At 41.4% G+C, this 19169-nt stretch overlaps 1 protein-coding gene across 1 annotated transcript in view; it reads right to left on the bottom strand.

Moving 5' to 3' along the window:
• LOC133380676 (netrin-4-like) overlaps positions 1-19169 on the bottom strand; it is a 100431-nt gene that overhangs the window by 7133 nt on the left and 74129 nt on the right. The window contains exons 6-9 of the mRNA XM_061618420.1: positions 14425-14638; positions 13984-14120; positions 9747-9815; positions 8744-8914 (exon numbers count right to left, since the gene is read on the bottom strand). Coding sequence (XP_061474404.1) covers positions 8744-8914; positions 9747-9815; positions 13984-14120; positions 14425-14638 — 591 coding nt within the window. The remainder of the gene's footprint in view (positions 1-8743; positions 8915-9746; positions 9816-13983; positions 14121-14424; positions 14639-19169) is intronic.

Here is a 19169-nt window from a genome sequence, read left to right as displayed (position 1 = left end):
CTGGTTTGAAAAAAGAATGACAAAAGTATTAGGAAGTGAGTAAACTCTAAATCCACTACCTGAAGATGGCCTTCACATTTTGAGGGTTACATCTCCCACCCAACCTCTAGGTAATACTCTATAATTTGGCTTCAGTTGATGTCTCTTCCAAGTGCAGCACTGGAAATTAATCCCTGGCTTTACTAAATTAAAGACCACCATGTTCTCTTCACTTTTATTCTCTGCCTACCCTAGGAACCTGTGTGTTTTGCTTTTGACGTGGGATAGAGCTGGGTTACAACGTACAAGTCAGGCTTTAATTCTTCAGCATGAGCAGCTGCCATTTCTTCTTTATCCCAGAATCTTTGGGGTCTTGAGCAGCCGGGAGCCTGCAATCTCTCATCTTGGAGCTGAGTCTACAAACTGATCTCGTGGCTACAGTGTCTAGCTTTATTTTTGTATTTTTTCTGTTTTATTTTTCCTCGTCCCCCTCAGCCCCCCCCCTTGTGTGGAATTCTAGAGAACTTGAAAGCTTGACACACATTTGTGACATGTTGGTATTGGTCCCAAATGTTGTTGCCCAACTGTGGATTGTTTTTTCTTATGGACCATTATGGCTACCTTTGCTTTTTCTGCTCTAAATCTTGGTTGCCCTAGGTTCAGAGGGGTTTGCAAAAGACAGGAGGCTCTTAACCCAGCCCTGCATACTGTAATGGATGCTTTGGATCCTATATACATGGCCCTGTATGGAACACACAATCTGTGATGGGGGAAGCACATTTTAAAAAGTGAATGTAAGTGAATTAATAGTAGGCAACTGGTAATTTAAAACAGTAATGTAGATTTAGTGGGAGGGGGGGTTGCCAAGTGACTACAGAACACAGCCCAAACCTGCTTTTCTGCCTTTAAGAGATACCAGCAAGTGATGTTTGTCACAGCATGGAGATAAACTGCTAATGTCTACAGTTGCTTTTGAAGGTACACCTATAGAAGTTGGTCGAAAAGCTGACAATCCTAGAAGAGCACTTGCTTGTAAGAAGTCCACTACCTTTGATTAGGCCCTTTAATCGATGGTCTCCTATTCCAGAACATCAGTCCCATTAAAAGGTAGTGGATTTCTTACATGTTTTAGACAGGACTTCATTCCCTCCGAAGCAGAAGGGTTGCAACTTGGGGCTGCTCTTAGAGCCAGCTTTGCTCCTGAATGCATTTGTGTGTGTGTGTGTGTGTGTGTACACTCTGTATGTCTGATTTGCAATAAAAAATGATAAAATGATATTGTCGATCACTGTTTTCTGGCAAGGAACAAAATAAACGCAATCGTTAATGTTTTAGTGTTCCAGTTGGGTGCTAAGGTGCCTAAAGGGGCCAGCTTAATCTGTGTGGACCCTGCATCCGAGGCAAGATACCAGTTAAATATAACAAATGCCAACCCTGTATTTTTCCTGGTATAACAATGTGTGTTCCCCACCCTACACCCCTCTTACAATAGGGATCTTTTGCAACAGCTTAAATAGATCCAGGAAATACAAGCTCTGTGTTCCTGTCAGCATAGAGGCATTATCCTTAAAAGTTGAGAGGCAACTTAAATGTGACTATTCCAGAAAGAGAATACCATCCTACCTCCCATGCAGCACTTGCTGTCAAACAAAACAACGTCTATGCTGCTAAGTACTCAACACACAGGATCCAGTCTTTGCTCTGAGAGAGGATGCTAGGACAAAGACACTTTCTCCTTGAAGCCGCCTGCTCAATAACCTCACAATAGAGACAAAAGGATAGCCAGTGCATCCCTTGCACAAGTGATCAATGTGCCTGGGCTGAGCATAAACCAGACAGTGGGATTTTTGACAAAAATAATGGATGCCCCCACCAACACAGTCTGGACATGGTGGGTGAACTGGGTGGTGCAGTCATCAGTCAGTATAGGGTACACGGCCCTCATCTGGTCACAGAAAGCACTGCTATCCCTTCTCCACATTTCCCCCACTAACCCACAACAGCAGAAACCTGATTCAAAGGAACTGGGGAAAGAATTGGGAGATAAGTCTCATCTATCCTCATCAAGGATGAGTACATTACCAGTGGTAAGTCCTAACAAGAATTATGGCAAAAGAGTTTCATAAAATGTAATTTATTCACAGCATAACTAGTCATAAGAAAGGGAGCCTTAATTATTATAACATTTTGGAAAGTAACATGTTTATGTCATGTCTCCCAGGAATTATACAGAGCAGGTTCCAAAAAGAATATGAAGGGAAAAAAGTAAGTGAACTTTTCATACTGCAGTTCCCATAGTTGATAAAGCTATCAATGGCTACTAGCCATGGTGGCTTTGCTCTGCCTCCATGGTCAGAGACAGTATGCTTCTGAGTACCAGGTGTTGGAAACCGCAGGAGGGGAGAGTGTTCTTGCACTCGGGTCCTGCTTGTCCTATGGGCATCTGGTTGGCCACTGTAAGAACAGGATGCTGGACTACATAGGCCATTGGCCTGATCTAACAGGCTCTTATGATAAACTGAATTGAGATTAATGGATTTTTGTCATACTACCGGTGTTATTTAACTTACAAAGCCAGTATGTTTGTGTATCGTGAACACTGCTTTGTGAATGGTTACTGAAATTATTTTACATACATTTTAAGCTACAGTCCAATTGTCCTGTATTTCCTAGCAACTCACATTTCTTCTTTCTCTCTGGGGGAAGGGTAGTAGGTCAGTGTCAGAGCACCTGCTTTCCATGCAGAAGGTCCCAGGTTCAATCCCTGGCATCTCCAGGTAGGGCTGGGAAGGATTCCCATCCGACCCCTGGACAGCCACTGATAGACAGTGTGGGCAATGCTGAGCTAGATGGACCAAAAGTCTAAGTATAAGGCAGCTTCCTATTTTCTACACCCAAGTGACTATGTCTGCAAAGGGGAAACATTCTTTCTCTCTCCTCCCACTCCCAGTATTTTAAGTTGCTGCTACTTCAGTGACAGCAGTAGCAGCTTTGGGTTCTATTGAATGCTAGTTCTACTCAGAGTAGATCCACTTAAGTTAATAGTCATGATTAACTTAGGTTCATTCATTTCAATGTGTCTAAAGTACAACTTAGGTCACATTCACACCATACATTTAAAGCACATGGCTTCCCCCAAAGAATCTTGGGAACTATAGTTATAGGAGCTGGAAATTGTAGTGCCCTGAGGGGAAAACTACAGTTCCCAGGATACTTTGGAACAACTCATGTTCTTTACATGTATGGCATAGATATGACCTTAATTGGGTACAACCCTGTGATGGCAGGTTGGCAAGTGTGGTATAATGGTTAGAGTGTTGAACTAGGACCTGGGAGACAGGGTTCAAATCCCCACTCATCCATAAAGCTCACTGGGTGACTTTAGGCCAGTCAATGTCTCTCAGCTAATCTACCTCACAGGATTGTTGTGAGGATTAAATGGAGAAGGGTGGGAACCATGTACACCACTTTGAGCTCCTTGAAGGAAAGGTGGTATAAATAAATGTAATAATAATAATAAACATTTTGTATCTTCCACAATGACCTTGGCCTAGCCTCCTTCCAGGGCATTTGGTGGGTGGGTGGGAATGGCATCCACCACAAAACATTGGTGGAAAATGTTGGGGGGGGGAATCTGCAAAGCAGCCTTTTTTGAGGGTAGGGGGAATGAGAAACGGAAAAAAAACCCAAGGAAATGTTTTGATAAATTTTGGCTCAGCTCCAACAGAGCCATCTCTCTGAATCATAACATATTGATGATAATATATGCTCAGTGCTCCAGGTGCCTTTGGCCTGCTAAACAGAACTGCCCAATGATATAACATTCTAAGCATCAAAAGAAACAGAATAGGCAATTTGTACCGGCAGCACAATTCCCTGCAGCTTAATTGCCCAAACAGACCCAAGCACACATCTGGAGAGAAAAGCAGAACAGAAGCTACATTTTCCCAAAGGGCTCCAAGAAGGCCATGCATGTGAGGAAGTAATGGATGAGCAAAAGGAAAGCTGAATCCGCACATGCATGCATATTGGTATGGATTTTTCTAGGATGAAGGCAGTTACTCCTGGCTTTTTTCCTGAACTGCAGCACAATATAGTAGTAACATCCTAAATGAGGGTTGGGCAGTCTGGCCCTTTATGTTTGACTCCCAACTCCCATCATCCGCAGGTAGTGTGGCCACTGGTCAGGAGTGATGGAAGTTGTAGTCCTGTAACATCTAAAAGGCCACAGGTTCCCCATCCCTGCCCTAAATAATGGAGGGGGGGAGGATTTATTAATGTTTTCACTTGCTGTAACATACTGTAGTGGGTAGACTACCCAGCTAAAACAATGCCAACAGATGACCTTCCCAATCCAATGATTTTTAGGGAGTGGAGGGAAGGTGGCAATTTGTTTTTAAATTGCTATATTTTTGTTGGTAACATAGTTTTTTTTAAAAAAACAAAAACCATGCTGTAACTGCATTGCATCACACCATAAATTAAGTTTTATGACTAAACTCGAAGACCATGAGATTAGATATGGACTTCCTGTCACTAGCTGGGGAAGAGCATCCAGTACAATGCCACAGAGATCGTTGGGCAAGGAGCCAGATTGCTGTGCACAGCAGAAAGCCGTGATGACTCCAGTGCCAAACAGGACTAGCAGTGGTGAATGTGGATTATTTCTCTGTCTTTCCCCAAAGACCCCCTTCCCCTTGCTGAAAACAAAAAGGCACAGGAAACTCAGGAAGAGTTTTGTGGACACTCAGGAAAAAAGGGAATATGAATATAATTAGAACTGGATTTAAGTATATTTCAGTATTGCACATGTCTCTGATCCATATGTCAGCGGCTCAGAACCAATGTGGTGTCATGGATGAAGTGTTGGAACTGGCCTTGTGTTCAAATTGTGCATCCTAGAGGGGCAAACCTCTATTTACTGTAGGACCATACTTGAGTGGAGGGAGACTGGTATGAGCCTAGTATCTTTGGGCAGGGCCCACAGCTGATGCCTATCCTGGGCCTCCCTTAGTAATTTTTTTACTGACTAAGCACTCCAAGGAGCCCCAGTCAGCTGGATCTACCCATCCTTCAAATTTTCCACAAGGTACCCAACTTAGCATTACCAGGAGCTTCTAGACTATCATTGTTTTCAGGTGGGATTCAATCATATATTACCAAATTCAGGTTGTTCAATTAAAGTTGATTTGGAGCTCTTGTGTAACAAACCCATTTCCCGCCCCACAAGCTTGGATTTCTTGCAATAAGGGAAGTGTTGTGAAAATCCACTGGAGTGTGGGATAACATTTGCTTGATGTAACATCTTCTAACCTCCCTGCGAACAAATTGAATGAATGCTCAATAAACAGCTAACACCATTCAACCTTCCCACAGACTTTGTACTAAAAAATCAGGATGAATGCACAATAAACAGGTTGTCCAGAAGCAACTGCTGTGGGGTAATATATGAAACTAAAAGGTTAACTAGACCTAGTTGCCCAACACTGCTTGGAGAACTGCCTCCACAGTCAGTTAAGCTTGCCAAGGACCAATGGCAGAGGAGGGGGCCTACTAGATGACACTTTGCCCACCACACCCCTGGAACCAGATTTGTGTGACTCAGTGCAAGGTGATACAAAAACAAAGTCACAAATATAGTTAGGCAGGGTTGGCCACTGGCCAGGGGGGGGGAAATCAAGAACATCCGGGCTTGTTCCTATGGCTTTAATAGTCTCTTGATCTATAGGAATCAGCAAGTGAAGTTTTAAATGGGAGAGAGATAAACATGACTGCCTGCTATATTGCAGCTGTTTAAAGCAGAGATGGGGGACCTTTGGCCCTCCAGGTGCTGTTGGACTCTCGCTGCCATCAGCCCCAGCCACCATGGTCAATGATCATTGGCAATGAGGGCAGCTGGAATCCAACAACATCTGGAGGATCACAGGTTTGTATGTATGCATTTATTTATATATTAAATTTATAACCCGGCCTTCCTCCCAGAAGGAGCCCAGGGCGACAAACGAAACCCCCATCTCTGATAAAGGAAGAACTGCAAGGGCTGGATTAAAAAGTGGGCAATGTTATTGTTAGGGTGGAAGCAAACAATTTTTAATAAAATTGAAAGAAGCTTTGCTTCACTTCCTTTGCACCATGTCACTTCAGTTCTAACTGGCCTGCAGGTTTTGAAATGATACAAAAACCTGAAACTTCTATGTATTATAGGTGAAAAGAGGGTAACACTATAAGCAGCTATTCCACTTTTGTATTGCCTTCAGTTTTTTCAGAAAAGCTAGTGTGTTTTCAGCCTCAGTTTATAGGACATAAAGCAAATGTGAAATCTAAACAAGGGTTTCAAAGAACACAATTGGGTGGAACTATAGGCATTCACAGGGAGAATTTTCTGATGTTAATCACAGTGACTGATTAGGTTATCAACACTACATTTTAGAAAAAACATTTCCTTTCAGCCAATGAGGATGTGTATTTAATTTACTTACATGACAAATAGCGCAATATAATTTATCTGTTAGTAATTGATGAAGGGATGGGGGCAAGACAGCTGTGACCTTTGGAGGTTTGCTCATCTAACATGAAGGAACCCAGAAAGAACACTAGTTTCAAAGCATGCTCCCATTTAAAGAATATAGTACCTATGTGACATTGCGCATCAAATCATAAAGCAGAGTGATTAAACTGGTAGGAATAATCCCAAAGACTCCGTCACTAAGGGTGCCAAACCAGATGAGACACCAATCATGCAATTGCTAATTGCATGATTAGCTTTTAAAAAGTAAACAACAGGTGTGGGGTAGGAGGGCTTTAACCCTTTGCCCCCACTGCAGTCCCCATGCCTGCTGTTTACACTGGGGAAAAGCTGCCATTTCCTTCAACTAGCTTTTCCCCCAGTGCAAATTGCAGGTGAGGGGTCCTGTGGTGATTATGCTACAAAACCAACCATCTGAAGTAAATAATACATTGGTTTGTAGTCAACTAAGTTCCACTCAGAGTAAAATGGAAACGGACTGCCTACAAGCTGATCCCGACTTATGGTGACGCTATGAATAGGGTTTTCATGGTAAGCAGTATTCAGAGGGGGTTTACCATTGCCTCCCTCTGAGGCTGAGGCAGTGACTGGCCCAGGGACACCCAGTAAGCTTCATGGCTGTGTGGGCATTTGAACCCTGGTCTCCCATGTCCATTTAAATTAATGACCCTAAGTTAGTCATGTCTATTAACTTAAATGGGTCTACTCTGAGTAGGACTAGTATTGAATACCACCCATTGTCTTTGGGCATGTACACACTGCATGATAATGTGCATTCAGGGCTTGATGCATGCACCTTTTTGGGTTGCTCTACATGCAACATCCTCATGATGTGTTTTTAAATTTGTATGTTTTTAATTGTTGTAAACTGCCCAGAGAGCTTTGGCTACGGGGCGGTATACAAATGCAATCAATCAATCAATAAAAATGATGTCCCTGTCCCTCACTATTTGCCAATCTAAAACGCATTCTGCTGTAACAGTTATAAACTTTTGTGCTGAGAATGCACTTCGTCAAGCGCTTGCTGCATCCATGTGTACACAGAGTGCTTTCTCAGGTCACCTCCTATTGGGGCAGACCTAGTGATCTTGCAGGGCTGTGGCACTCCCTCTCACCATGCTTAATTTGTCTATGAGTGAAACAGGCGACATAGGAAACAGTACAGGAACTTAGCTGCCTCTGTAGACCAATATATACCCCTGTATTTCAGTATATCAACACATCAGTTTCCAGCTCCTCTCTTGAAAGATTGTGAAAAATAATTTTTTTTAAGGTTTATGGAAATACTAATAGAGGGGAGGGGAGTTTGGAAACACACCCACCTCTGTGTACAGACAACACGATAGCAGGTGCTGCTTTAGATGTTGGGTGTATGCAACTGCAAAGCACTATGTATAAAAGTGTACTGTGAAAAAACAACCCCTGTGTGTTTCAAAGACTATTTGTGTACAAAGCCTTAGTTTTACATTAACTCACACTGACCTAACATAAAACAGATGTGAACTCTGTGGTGGTAGGGCAACCCACATGCAATTAGTGAACTGATTGTTTGGCCATGGAATATTGAGGACACATTGGCATCACCACAGCTTTGCCATAGGAGGGATTGAACCTGGAACCTTCTGCATGTAAAACATGACCTCTACCAATGAATTATGGGTCCTCCCTCTTCTGTGCACATGAGGTTGAGAGAACACCAAGAGTGCTTTCAGATGGGTGTTTATGGGTCCTCCACATGCATGCAAATTATGCTCATATTTTCTCCCTCATCCCCATTTAATCTAGATTTGTGTTTTCTGGGGGAAAGCTGGAAAAACAAAATAAAAAACCTGTTGCCAGCAGCACATTTGTGATATCTGAACAACCCTTTACAATATTAATCCCCTGTCTGGAAGCACACCAAGCTCCTGAATATATGTTAAAGAGAGCTTGCTAAGAATGACTAGGCACATTACACCATGTCCATTTCAGCTGCAGCACAGCCTACACAATACTGGCATGAAAGGGGAGGATAAAATTTCAGTGTATTCTACAAGAAGCCCTTCTGCATGTTCTTTTTCGTATGTAGAGACGGCTGGATCATGCTTACAGATCTTTTCATATGGAGCCAATAAGTTGTAAAGCACTGGAAGGATTTTGTGAAAAAGCAAGAGCTATATAAATCAGACTACTTCCTTAAGAAATCCAGTACCATGCCCTTTCCCTGCAGAACCAGTGTCATAAATACAAAGTGCTTACCAGGATTAAGAATAGGGCATGTGCATCCCCTGTTTGTCCAAGACTCTGGATAGATGCTCCTGTTGCTCCTGGTGATTTTCACTTTGCCCGATTTCAGAACCTTCTTTACCTTCACAATTACTTCAGCATGGGTTCCTTTGTCATGAGCAGAGAGGATCTTTGCTTTTATTACTGCCAGAAAGCATAAAAATGATTAATTTATGCTAGTGGGCAATTTATTTTGCTGTGGTAATCGGCATAAACTTCAAGGCACTGCTTTGAGGGACATAACAAATCTTATTAGCAGATTGTCTTCACATATCAGACAGAACTTCAATTTCTGAGCATCTTAAGGACAAACTAGATGACGTGTGAAATGCATTTTTTTAAAATAGAAACTACAGAGGGGAGATTAGAACAAGCCTGAAGCTGCAATGGCAGGGGGAGGGTTAACTGTTTCCCTTGCGTTGCAGTCTTGACAAAGCCATCTCCAAAGCTGCTATTCAGAGGGATGCATCCATTGGTGCCAAGGCATTTAATTTGTGGCTGGATTAGGCAAATCAAAGTCTGTGGGTGCTCTCTCTTTCTCTCCTGCTAAATCCTGTGGAATGAGAATGGTCTGAAATCACATGATGCAGTTCTGTGCTAAAGCTATGCCGGCCTGGTCTTGTAAAGCGCCTGGATGGGAGGCAGCCTAAGAATCATATGACATTAGCTTTGGGCTCCTCAGATGAAGAGTAGGAGATGTGTCATAAATAAACAAATGACTGACCTATTGGCAAGCCAATGGCTTGTGCAAGGGACTGCATGGACCAGGGGAAAGCCTTGAGGGGTTTTAATGCACCATATGTTGCCTACCCTTAATTGATTGGAGACCTTAGAATCTGAGTTTCCTTGATGCAGAAGTTAAGTTTCTCTGATATAGCATTAGAAGTTTTAGAAGATGGAGAGCAGCAGAAAAGAAGTTCTGGCACGTCAATTGGTTCCTCCATTTAAATGGGAGAAGACAATTTTGCTCCCTTACCATAAGCGTATTTCATCCGGCAGAAATTGGTGGCACTTCCTAGTGTTCTTTCTTTGCAGTCACACTTTTCTGGACAGGGAATTGCAGACCAATGTGTTGAAGGAGGTTGGTCACATTCAGAAGGAAGGATGTGGTGGAATCAGGAAAGAGAGAAATCATATCATTTTCATGTATGCACATACTGTATCTTCTGTCAAATATCTGGATACATCGTTATTAAAATAGATTTTAGAGATAAATCAACTGCACATCTGATGCTTTCATAGAAATAGAGAAAGAGCCCTTATATCTAGTCAAGTTTTCTAAGTGGTAAGCTAAATACCCTGTATGGAACTAATCACACAGTTAATAGATGCTAAATAAAAAGCAAGTTAGAAATCAGATCCAAGTACAAAAAAACTTCTCTACTAGCCATGATGTCTATGTAATATCTCTAGTGTCAGAGACAATAAGCCTCTGAATACCAGATGCTGGGAATCACAAGTTCTGTTGTGCTCAAGTTCTACTTGTGGGGTTCCATGAGCATCTGGTTAGCCACTGTGAGAACAGGATGCTGGACTAGACAGGCCTTAGGCCTTATTCAGCAGGGCTGTCGATCTAAGCAGCATCAGACTTGGATAGGAGCACTTTTGAGAAAGATGTAAAGTACTTTAAGGGTGCAGTCCTATATGCCCTTACACGACAGTAACTTATTGAACTCAATCAGTCTTATCTTTGAGGAGATATGCATAGGATTGAATTGTAAAGGACAGTCACTATAAGGAACTCCTTTCCTCTGGAGCAGTACTGACAAATTAAGACTGCAATCCTGTGCACAGTTGTTTGGGAGGAAGCCTTAATAGGGCGGAGCCTACTTATGAGAAAATGCCCATAGAGCCAGGCCATACTTAATAGTGTAAAACATTGTTAGCAAAAGTAATTGTTGGATATTTACAAATGTTTAAGGTTTTGCCTTCTTCCGTGAGGTTCGTAAAGGTGCTACTTTTTCCCCCCAGAGATGGCTACATTTCATAAGTGACTTGAGTTAATCTTCAAAATGCATCATTGGTATGCTTTACGTTTGCCCCAAAATGGCAGGTTATGGTAATACCAAAATGTTTGGATTTAAAGCTCTGTGGGGGCAGGGCCTCTGATATACAAGCACTGGTGCACATTCACTTCAGCCTCAGGAATTTTTGCATGTATGTCCAACATTTTAGGACTAGTTGAGATGTACATGCACTCAAGTTGTTGATTCAAACTGGGCTGAAAAAGAAATAGATTAACTCAGTTGGAAATAAGTCTAAACAGAGGTTGCATGAATGGGTAGCTTCCTGGTTTCTGGTGTATGAATCCATTTTGAGTAGTTATATGTGCAGGCTAGTATCTGAAGACCTCACACTTGGCATTTTCTTTTTAATCACATTATAGCATTTGTGGTTTGCAGAGCTTGGAAAAGTTACTTTTTTGAACTACAACTCCCATCAGCCCAATCCAGTGGCCATGCTGGCTGGGGCTGATGGGAGATGTAGTTTAAAAAAGTAACTTTTCCAAGCTCAGGTTTTTTAGTTTAGAAAAAAGGCGAGTCAGAGGCGCCATGACAGGTGTGTGTAAAATTATGCCTGGCATGGAGAAAATGTATACAGAAAAGTTTTTCTCCCTCTCTTATAACACTAGATCTCGTGGACATCCAATGAAGCTGAATGCTGGAAGATTCAGGACAGAGAAAAGAAGGTACTTCTTCACGCAGCGCATAAACTATGGAATTCACTCCCACAGGAGGCAGTGATGGCCACCAACTTGGATGGCTTTAAAAGAGGTTTAGATAAATTCATGGAGGAGCAGGCTATCAATGGCTGCTTGCCGTGATGGCTATGCTCTGCCCCCATAGGTGGAGGCAGTATGCTTCCCAATATCAGTTGCTGGAAACTGCAGGATGGCAGAGTGCTCTTTGCACTCAGGTCCTGCTTGCAGGTTTTCCATAGGCAACTGGTTGGCTACTGTGAGAACAGGATGCTGGACTAGATGGGCCATTGGCCTGATCCAGCAGGCTCTTCTTATGTTCTTAATCACCCAGACTTTCATAAGAAACAAATCAACAAATTCTCTTCCTTGAGAGCTCACGTGGTGAAGTATAAGACCTTAGAGAGTAACATGTTATTTTTGTAAAAATAAAAGTCAAATTATGTAACACAATAAGACATAAATATTTTATATTTTTAATTCACCATCCTCTGTGTGATCAATTTACTTCTGCTTGTAGAATTGGGAATTTTCTAGATACAAAATACTAGACTCAGAGTATAAGGCTAGGTCTTTTCTCAGTGGCTCACAGTTCAATCCTATGTATGTCTATTCAGAACATAAGTCTTGTTTTCAATGGAGCTTTCTCCCAAGAAAGTGTTTATAGGATGCAGCCACATTGCATTCTTTGACACATATGCGCGCACATACACACACACATTGTGGTGAGCTAACTCAATCCTCAGGTGAGCTGTACTGGTTAAAAATCCTTCAGACAAGGAAAGGTGCATCATTCATAAAGACATATCCTTTGGTGACTATAGACAACTACGTATGACAAACATAAACATAAGGTCTAAACATTCAGCTGAACTAAACTATATGCTGGTATGGACGTCCTTTAGCATGCTCAGTTGGAACTTACTTTGGAATTCTGCAGTTTTTATAAGATTCCATGTTAGAAGGCATATTTAGTGCTCAGCCATCAATCTGGTGCCATTAATTTATTTATTTTATTTATTTAAAATATTTCTATCCCATCCTTCTACCCTATAATAGGGCACTCAGGGCGGCTTACAAAAATAAAACCAAACATGTACATAATAAAATTGTAAACAGTAAAATCACAAAAACATTAAAATAAATTAAAATACATAAAATAATATATATATATATACACACCTATATACATATATATAGGGAGTGGTACTAAAGGGACAACAAAGGTAAAAGGTAAAATTTAACGTTCCCAGACCTTCTATCTAGGGGTAGGAGAGATTTGGTTTGGTTTGCATATTATATTATTTATATTTATATTATGGACATGTTATTTATATTATACTGCTTGCAATATTCTGACTTTTATATTGTGCTTGTGTACATATATATTGTTCATGAGAGCCAGTGTGGTGTAGCGGTTAAGGTGTTGGACTACGACCCGGGAAACCAGGGTTCGAATCCCCACATAGCCATGAAGCTCACTGGATGACCTTGGGCCAGTCACTGCCTCTCAGCCACATGAAAACCCTATTCATAGGGTCGCCATAAGTCAGAATCTACTTGAGGGCAGTACATACATACATACAGGCATACCCCACCTAACGTTGCACCACTTAACGTTGCCTCGCTATAACATACATGCTCCATTTGTCCCCATACCCTGCTTAACGTTCGTGTGCTCGCAATAACGTATACTTTATTGGCATGATGCCGCTGCCATCTAGTGGTGATTGCGTGCACTACAAGTGAAGACAATTGCTTCACTTAACATTTATTTTCGCTTTAAGTATACTCTCCGGTCCCATTGCGAACATTAAAGCGGGGTATGCCTGTATATGGTTCATGTATTTTGCTTTATAAATTAATTTGATACGGTTTTTATTGTACCTTGTGTGTTCTATTGCTTTGAGATCTTTCAGATAATGAGCGGTCTATAAATGGAAATATCATCAGCATCATTAAAATGCTACTTAATTTGGCCTTTCCAAAACAATATGTGAACCAAAGCGCAGCTGCACTTCAAAAGTTTGCACTTCTCTGAATTTTGTGAGACAGTTCTCCAACCAAATAACATATTTACATAGGTGTAAATTAGCGGGAAGTGTGCATAAAGATGAGTATATTAAAGTGTGCATTAAAATACACATATTAGTGAAAATAACCTGCAAAAATGCAGTGAATTAAGGAATATTGTTTCCAAAAATGTATATATTAGCCAAAATGTGTATATCAAGAGAAATGCACAAAAATGCTAATGAATTTTCACGAGGATTTTTTTTTAAAAAAATTGCAAGCTGTTCTGGAAATGTGGAGAATTGAACTCAAGGTATGAAACTGGGAGAAACTGAAACTGAGAGATTTGTACATTTCTACTTCTAGCCTCAGCTACTGTTGTGTAAATTAAGCCAGGAGTGTTTCTAGAAGTACTCTGTAAATCTGAAATGCTCCACTAAATTGTGGAAGTGATAAGTGACATTTGTCCATTTCTTACAATATAAACAATATAAATTCATACCTGGATGTCTTAGTGCAGAAAATCCTTGCTCGTGGCCATTCCACTGCCACTCATCTTCACTTTCATTGGCTAGTGTTTGAATGAGGTCAGGGATTCTCCCACCAATGGGAATATTGAAAAAAGCCTGATTGTCATAACTGGGAACAGAACAGCAGAACAAGCAGAAATGGAGATCAAGTCACAGAATGTGATGCTTAGCTATAAAGTTGCTTCACTCACCTGCTACTCAATGACATAGAGGTAATGTCAGCTCCAGAGTTTTGATGAGCAAAGTTAAGCAATGAACATTTGTAAGAACAGATTGTTAGTAATTGTTATGTAGAAAGACACAATCATATTTGCTGTGCCTTCAGTTAGGAAACAATATTCTTATCCAGAGCTAGGATGTAGCCAGCCTAGAGATTGTGCACATTATCAGTTCACAATAAGGAGTTTGCTTACTTGTTGAGACATTCTCCGGTGTGCTTGTCACAGTCTCTGGCACACTCACAAGGTTGGCAGCCATTCTCTCCAAAGCCCCAGTATCCCAAAAGACACCTGTCACATTTTGGGCCTGCAACACCTGGTTTGCAGAAGCAGAATCCTGTCTTTGGATGACATTTCCAGCTCTGGTTGAAAGTTGTATTCACTGAGCCGATGAGTTGGCAGGAGCAAGCTAAATAGGAAAGTGCAATATGCAGTTGAGATTATTAGCTGACACTCATCTCTAGGGATGTAAACTCTGCAAGCATAAATAACACATAAATTCCCCGCCCCGCCCCATGAGGACTAGTAGCAGCTTGGTAGGTATGATTTAGACTAGGAAAGTGGTATGTGGGAAAGGGTTAAGCCAGCTCAATATATTTTGCTGCCTCAGGCAAAGGACAAGATGGCACCTCCCTCATTCTGTGTACAAAAGCTGACCAAACTTGCAGTTGGCTCTTACTTCCACACTGGCAGTGGGACAGAGTCCTCCACCATACCTGAGGGCAGCAGGCTCACACAGCTCTACTCATTCTCCTCTCTTTAGCATCTGTCACCTGAGATGTTTGCCTTATTCTGCCTAATAGTAGGGCCACTCCTGGGTAAAGCATCTTGTCCCTCTGTGCTGCTGCTCTAATCAAAACCAGAGTTCTCTTTTGCTGCCTTTTAAAGAAAGTCAGGAGATCTGCTCATGAATTCCTGTGTTGTGTCAGGTTTAGCCTTAGCAAAAACAAAGCTATGTGTCCCATCGTGGCTTGTGCCTATTGGGACTGGTAGGGCAGAAGGCAGTGAGACCAACAGTAGGTGGAGCCAGAGTCAATGACAGGCAGAGCCGCCTGCTAAGTGGTTGCAAGAAGGCAGTCAGGTGGAGATTGGCTGAGGGCAGACTGAGGTTGGGCAGACTGCCTCATTTGCCCTAACGGACAGGCCTCCACTGCAGGTGTCCATTCTGCCACCCAGTGTAATTCCAAAAGAGAACAAGGAAGTTCAAAAATGAAGAGAGATGTCAGGAAGGGGTGGGTTGATTCATTTTTATGTGTCTACCATTTTGCTGTTGTTTTTTAATTACTTGTATTTTATAGGAATGTCTGTGCATCCCTACCAATAGAAACTCAGTGGAGGAGGATTTGGCTAGCATCAGAGCACTCAAATTGTTATACAACACATTTTCCCTCTTACTGGTGATTAAGAGAGAATGTGCTCAATTATTATGACTAATACTGAGAGATTCCTTCTGAGCAGAGTCCTGTTCGCTTTTCTTCTCAGGAGCCTGAGGGCCTGTTTCAACTTAACCAAGGGGTTTTGCTCTGGATGGAAGAGGACTCTTAAAGCAAGCTTTCACTGAGGAATTAATAGAGTATTTCATTCAGCTTTTTTCCTTTGCTTTCATTCCCCAACCTAGTGTTCACTGGAGAAACAAGGACAGTGTTGGTGCCCTCCCCCTTCCCAAAGTATTTCTTCCTTCTCACAATGGAGCTGAGAACCACATTGCTCATCCCACAAACATCTGTACAATCTACTGTGACAAATTTGTTATTTTCCTCTTCGGTATTTCATAGCATTAAAAAAAAGAAAGACAAGCCAGTGTATATTTAACATGGCATTTCTCAGCCAAAATAAGATGAGTATATAAGTTACTTGTTAGATCCCAAAGCTTCAGTTCTTTTGCTTAAGGTCAGCCAGAGAAGGTGAGAAACAAATGAAGAATCATGAGATATGTTGTCCTGCTTGGAGAATTGGGCCACATTCACACCATACATTTCTTCCACTATTACTCCATTTTAAACAGTCATGACTTCCCCCAAAGAATCCTGGGAAGGGTAGTTTCTGAAGGGTGCTGGGAGTTGTTAGGAGACCTCTGTTCCCCTCACAGAACTATAGTTCTCTGAGTGGTTTAACATTCAGTCCCTCTTCCCAGAGAATTCTGGGAACTGTAGCTTTGTGAGGGGAATACGGTCTCCTTACAACTCTCAGCACCCTTTACAAACTACCCTTCCCACGATTCTTTGGGGGAAGCCATACCTGTTTAAAGTGGAATAATAGTGGAATAAATGTATGATGTGAATATGGTCTTGGTCGCTAACAGTGGAGGCTGATTAAATGACAGTTAGTAGGACTGTAACATGGTGTACAGTCATGCATGTAAGAACAGGGCATAGGGTTGCACTAATGAGCTTTGCATGTTTTGCCCATGCATATTCAGCATAACTTGTGAAAGGGTCTTTGTACAAACCTGACATATATAACAGTGGTGGCTAGTGGCTCCATGTCAGCAGGGCAGTGGAATCCACTCTGGGTTTTAGTTTGAACTTTCGGACCTTGAAAGTTCAGAATAAAACTTGGAGTGGATTCCATTGCCCCACTGACATGGAACCACCAGCCACCACTGATGCATAGATGCTGTATGTATTACATCCATGTGGTTTGTACAGTCCTAGGCTCTTCCATAAATTATGCTGAATGCACATACAAGGAGTAGAACATGTCAGAGAATTGAAAGGAATATTATAAATTTGACAAAATTTCAAATTTTGTCAAACTCTGGGTGGTATTCAGTGCTAATCCTACTTACAGTATATCCACTGAAGTTAATAGACATGACAAACTTAGGTTCATTAATTTCAATAGATCTACTCAAAGTAGGACTTAGTTGAATACAACCCTCAGTTTGTGAAACTTCAAGTTTGAATTCAAAATTTGTGCCTCAAATTTCACTTCAAAATTCAGGTATTTTAAACTTGTTGGCATCGTATCTATTTTGATTTTGGCAAGTGGCACACTGTGACATCTCAGAAACCATCAAGTACTAAATACCGTTGCACTTGTCAAAAACTTGCATGTCAACTACCAAATACTGTAAAGAATAATTGCATACTAAAGAACAATTGCATACTATAAAGAACAATTGCATACCAGCTGTCAGATATTAAATACATTTACTAGATACGTTAACTATCAGATACTGTCAATTGTCAAATATTGAAATCAAATCCCATCAGATCTCAGTTACAGGTTGTGATAGTCAGAGAACATTCAGCAAATAGCTGAACAGCGGGATAGCCTGACCACTGTTGTCCATGCACTGGTAACCTCCAGGCTGGATTACTGTAATGTGCTGTATGTGGGGCTGCCCTTGAGGTTGGTCCGGAAGCCGCAGCTGGTGCAAAATGTGGCAGCAAGACTGCTCTCTGGGGCAGGGTATCGCCAACATGTCACCCCGCTGCTGAAAGAATTGCACTGGCTGCCCATTTGCTGCTGGGCCAAGTTCAAGGTTCTAGTTTTGGTGTGCAAAGCCCTATACAGCTTAGGACCAGGATACCTGAAAGACCGTCTTATCCCTTATATACCCAGTCGATCCCTGCGCTCTGCAGTGAAGCCCTCCTGCAGATATCATCTTATCATCATCAGATATCATCTTATCAGGCAATTTCTTGCAAGTTGGCTGTTCTAAAGTATCCTTAGTAAATAATGGTTTTACTTATCTTTTGCTCTCTAAGTGAATATCTAATAATGTACCATTCTTGTTAGAGAGCATTTTCCACATAGTCAGGCTTCAGAACTTGGACACAAAATGTTTCAACTGCTGTGAGACATGAAATCTAATCTTGTGGAAGGATGACTTTACAAAACTTTGCTTTTACTAAGACTTCTCAGAGGAGGAGAAAGGAGCTACAGGAGAAGTCCTTGGGTGTTATGCAACATGGTCGGGCACACCAATAAATTAGCTGTGCAACTCCTCCACTGTGCTTTCATGAAAGGTTAAAAGTTGGTGAACATGTTTGGGGATGAAGGGTGAGCCAGCGCTAGCATTCAGGAGAGACAAACACTTCTTTAAAAAAATGTTTTTAATGCTGTTTTGTTTTAATGTATTTTAAGATCTGTTTTTATGATGTTTTAAAGTGTTTTAGTGCTTTGTTTGCCGCCCTGGGCTCCTGCTGGGAGGAAGGGCGGGATACAAATCAATTAAATAAATAAATAAAAGACAGAAGCAGAAAGTGTGAACAGGCTGTTCAAGCAATATCAGAGGCCTGTGGCAACTGCGGTGTAAAAAGCATACAAGACCTGAGTTTAAAGGAAACCTGGATCAGGTCTATCAAAGCAACAGCAGAAGACCTGCAGTGGGGTGGAGATAAATGTAGTAATAGAAAAAAAGAAGGTTGACAAGAAAACTGAAATTACAGACATGTTTCCTAGCAAATCAAACAGTAGTCCAGCAGTCAATCTTGCTCCTCAATTAATTCAGGAGGCCCTGAATCACCTTCTTCAAGTGCTGCATGAATATTAAAGCATTCAGTTCAATAACTGCCTCCCTCATTTTTCAAAAGAAATATTTTCTTATAGTGCGAAACTGTTCCAGTGACTAGGAGAACATATCTTACTTCATTGTGACATCACTGAGCAGCATGTACTGCTGGTTTCTCCTGCAAACATGCAGAGCTTTATTTTTTATTTTATTTTACCAGAGCTTGACCTGGAGATGAATCAGGTGTACAGTGATGGCATTTTAATGCTGGCCCCACCATTTAATACATGTTGCATCTTCCCACCCTTCATTAGCCAATTAACTGATGAGTTAAAATCAGTTGACAAATCCATTAAATATGGATATGAATAGAATAATTGTGCTTTCTTTTAGATATGTCTCATAGTAGGTGCCATGCCATCTTAGAGGAGGCATCTCTTCCAGTGTGGAGAGAAAGATGAAGTTGCCTTATACTGAGTCA

The sequence above is a fragment of the Rhineura floridana genome, chromosome 3 (assembly GCF_030035675.1).
Source record: "Rhineura floridana isolate rRhiFlo1 chromosome 3, rRhiFlo1.hap2, whole genome shotgun sequence".
Taxonomy (NCBI): domain Eukaryota; kingdom Metazoa; phylum Chordata; class Lepidosauria; order Squamata; family Rhineuridae; genus Rhineura; species Rhineura floridana.
Note: the sequence above shows the minus strand (reverse complement) of the source record. Positions and strands in the feature narration are given on the sequence as shown.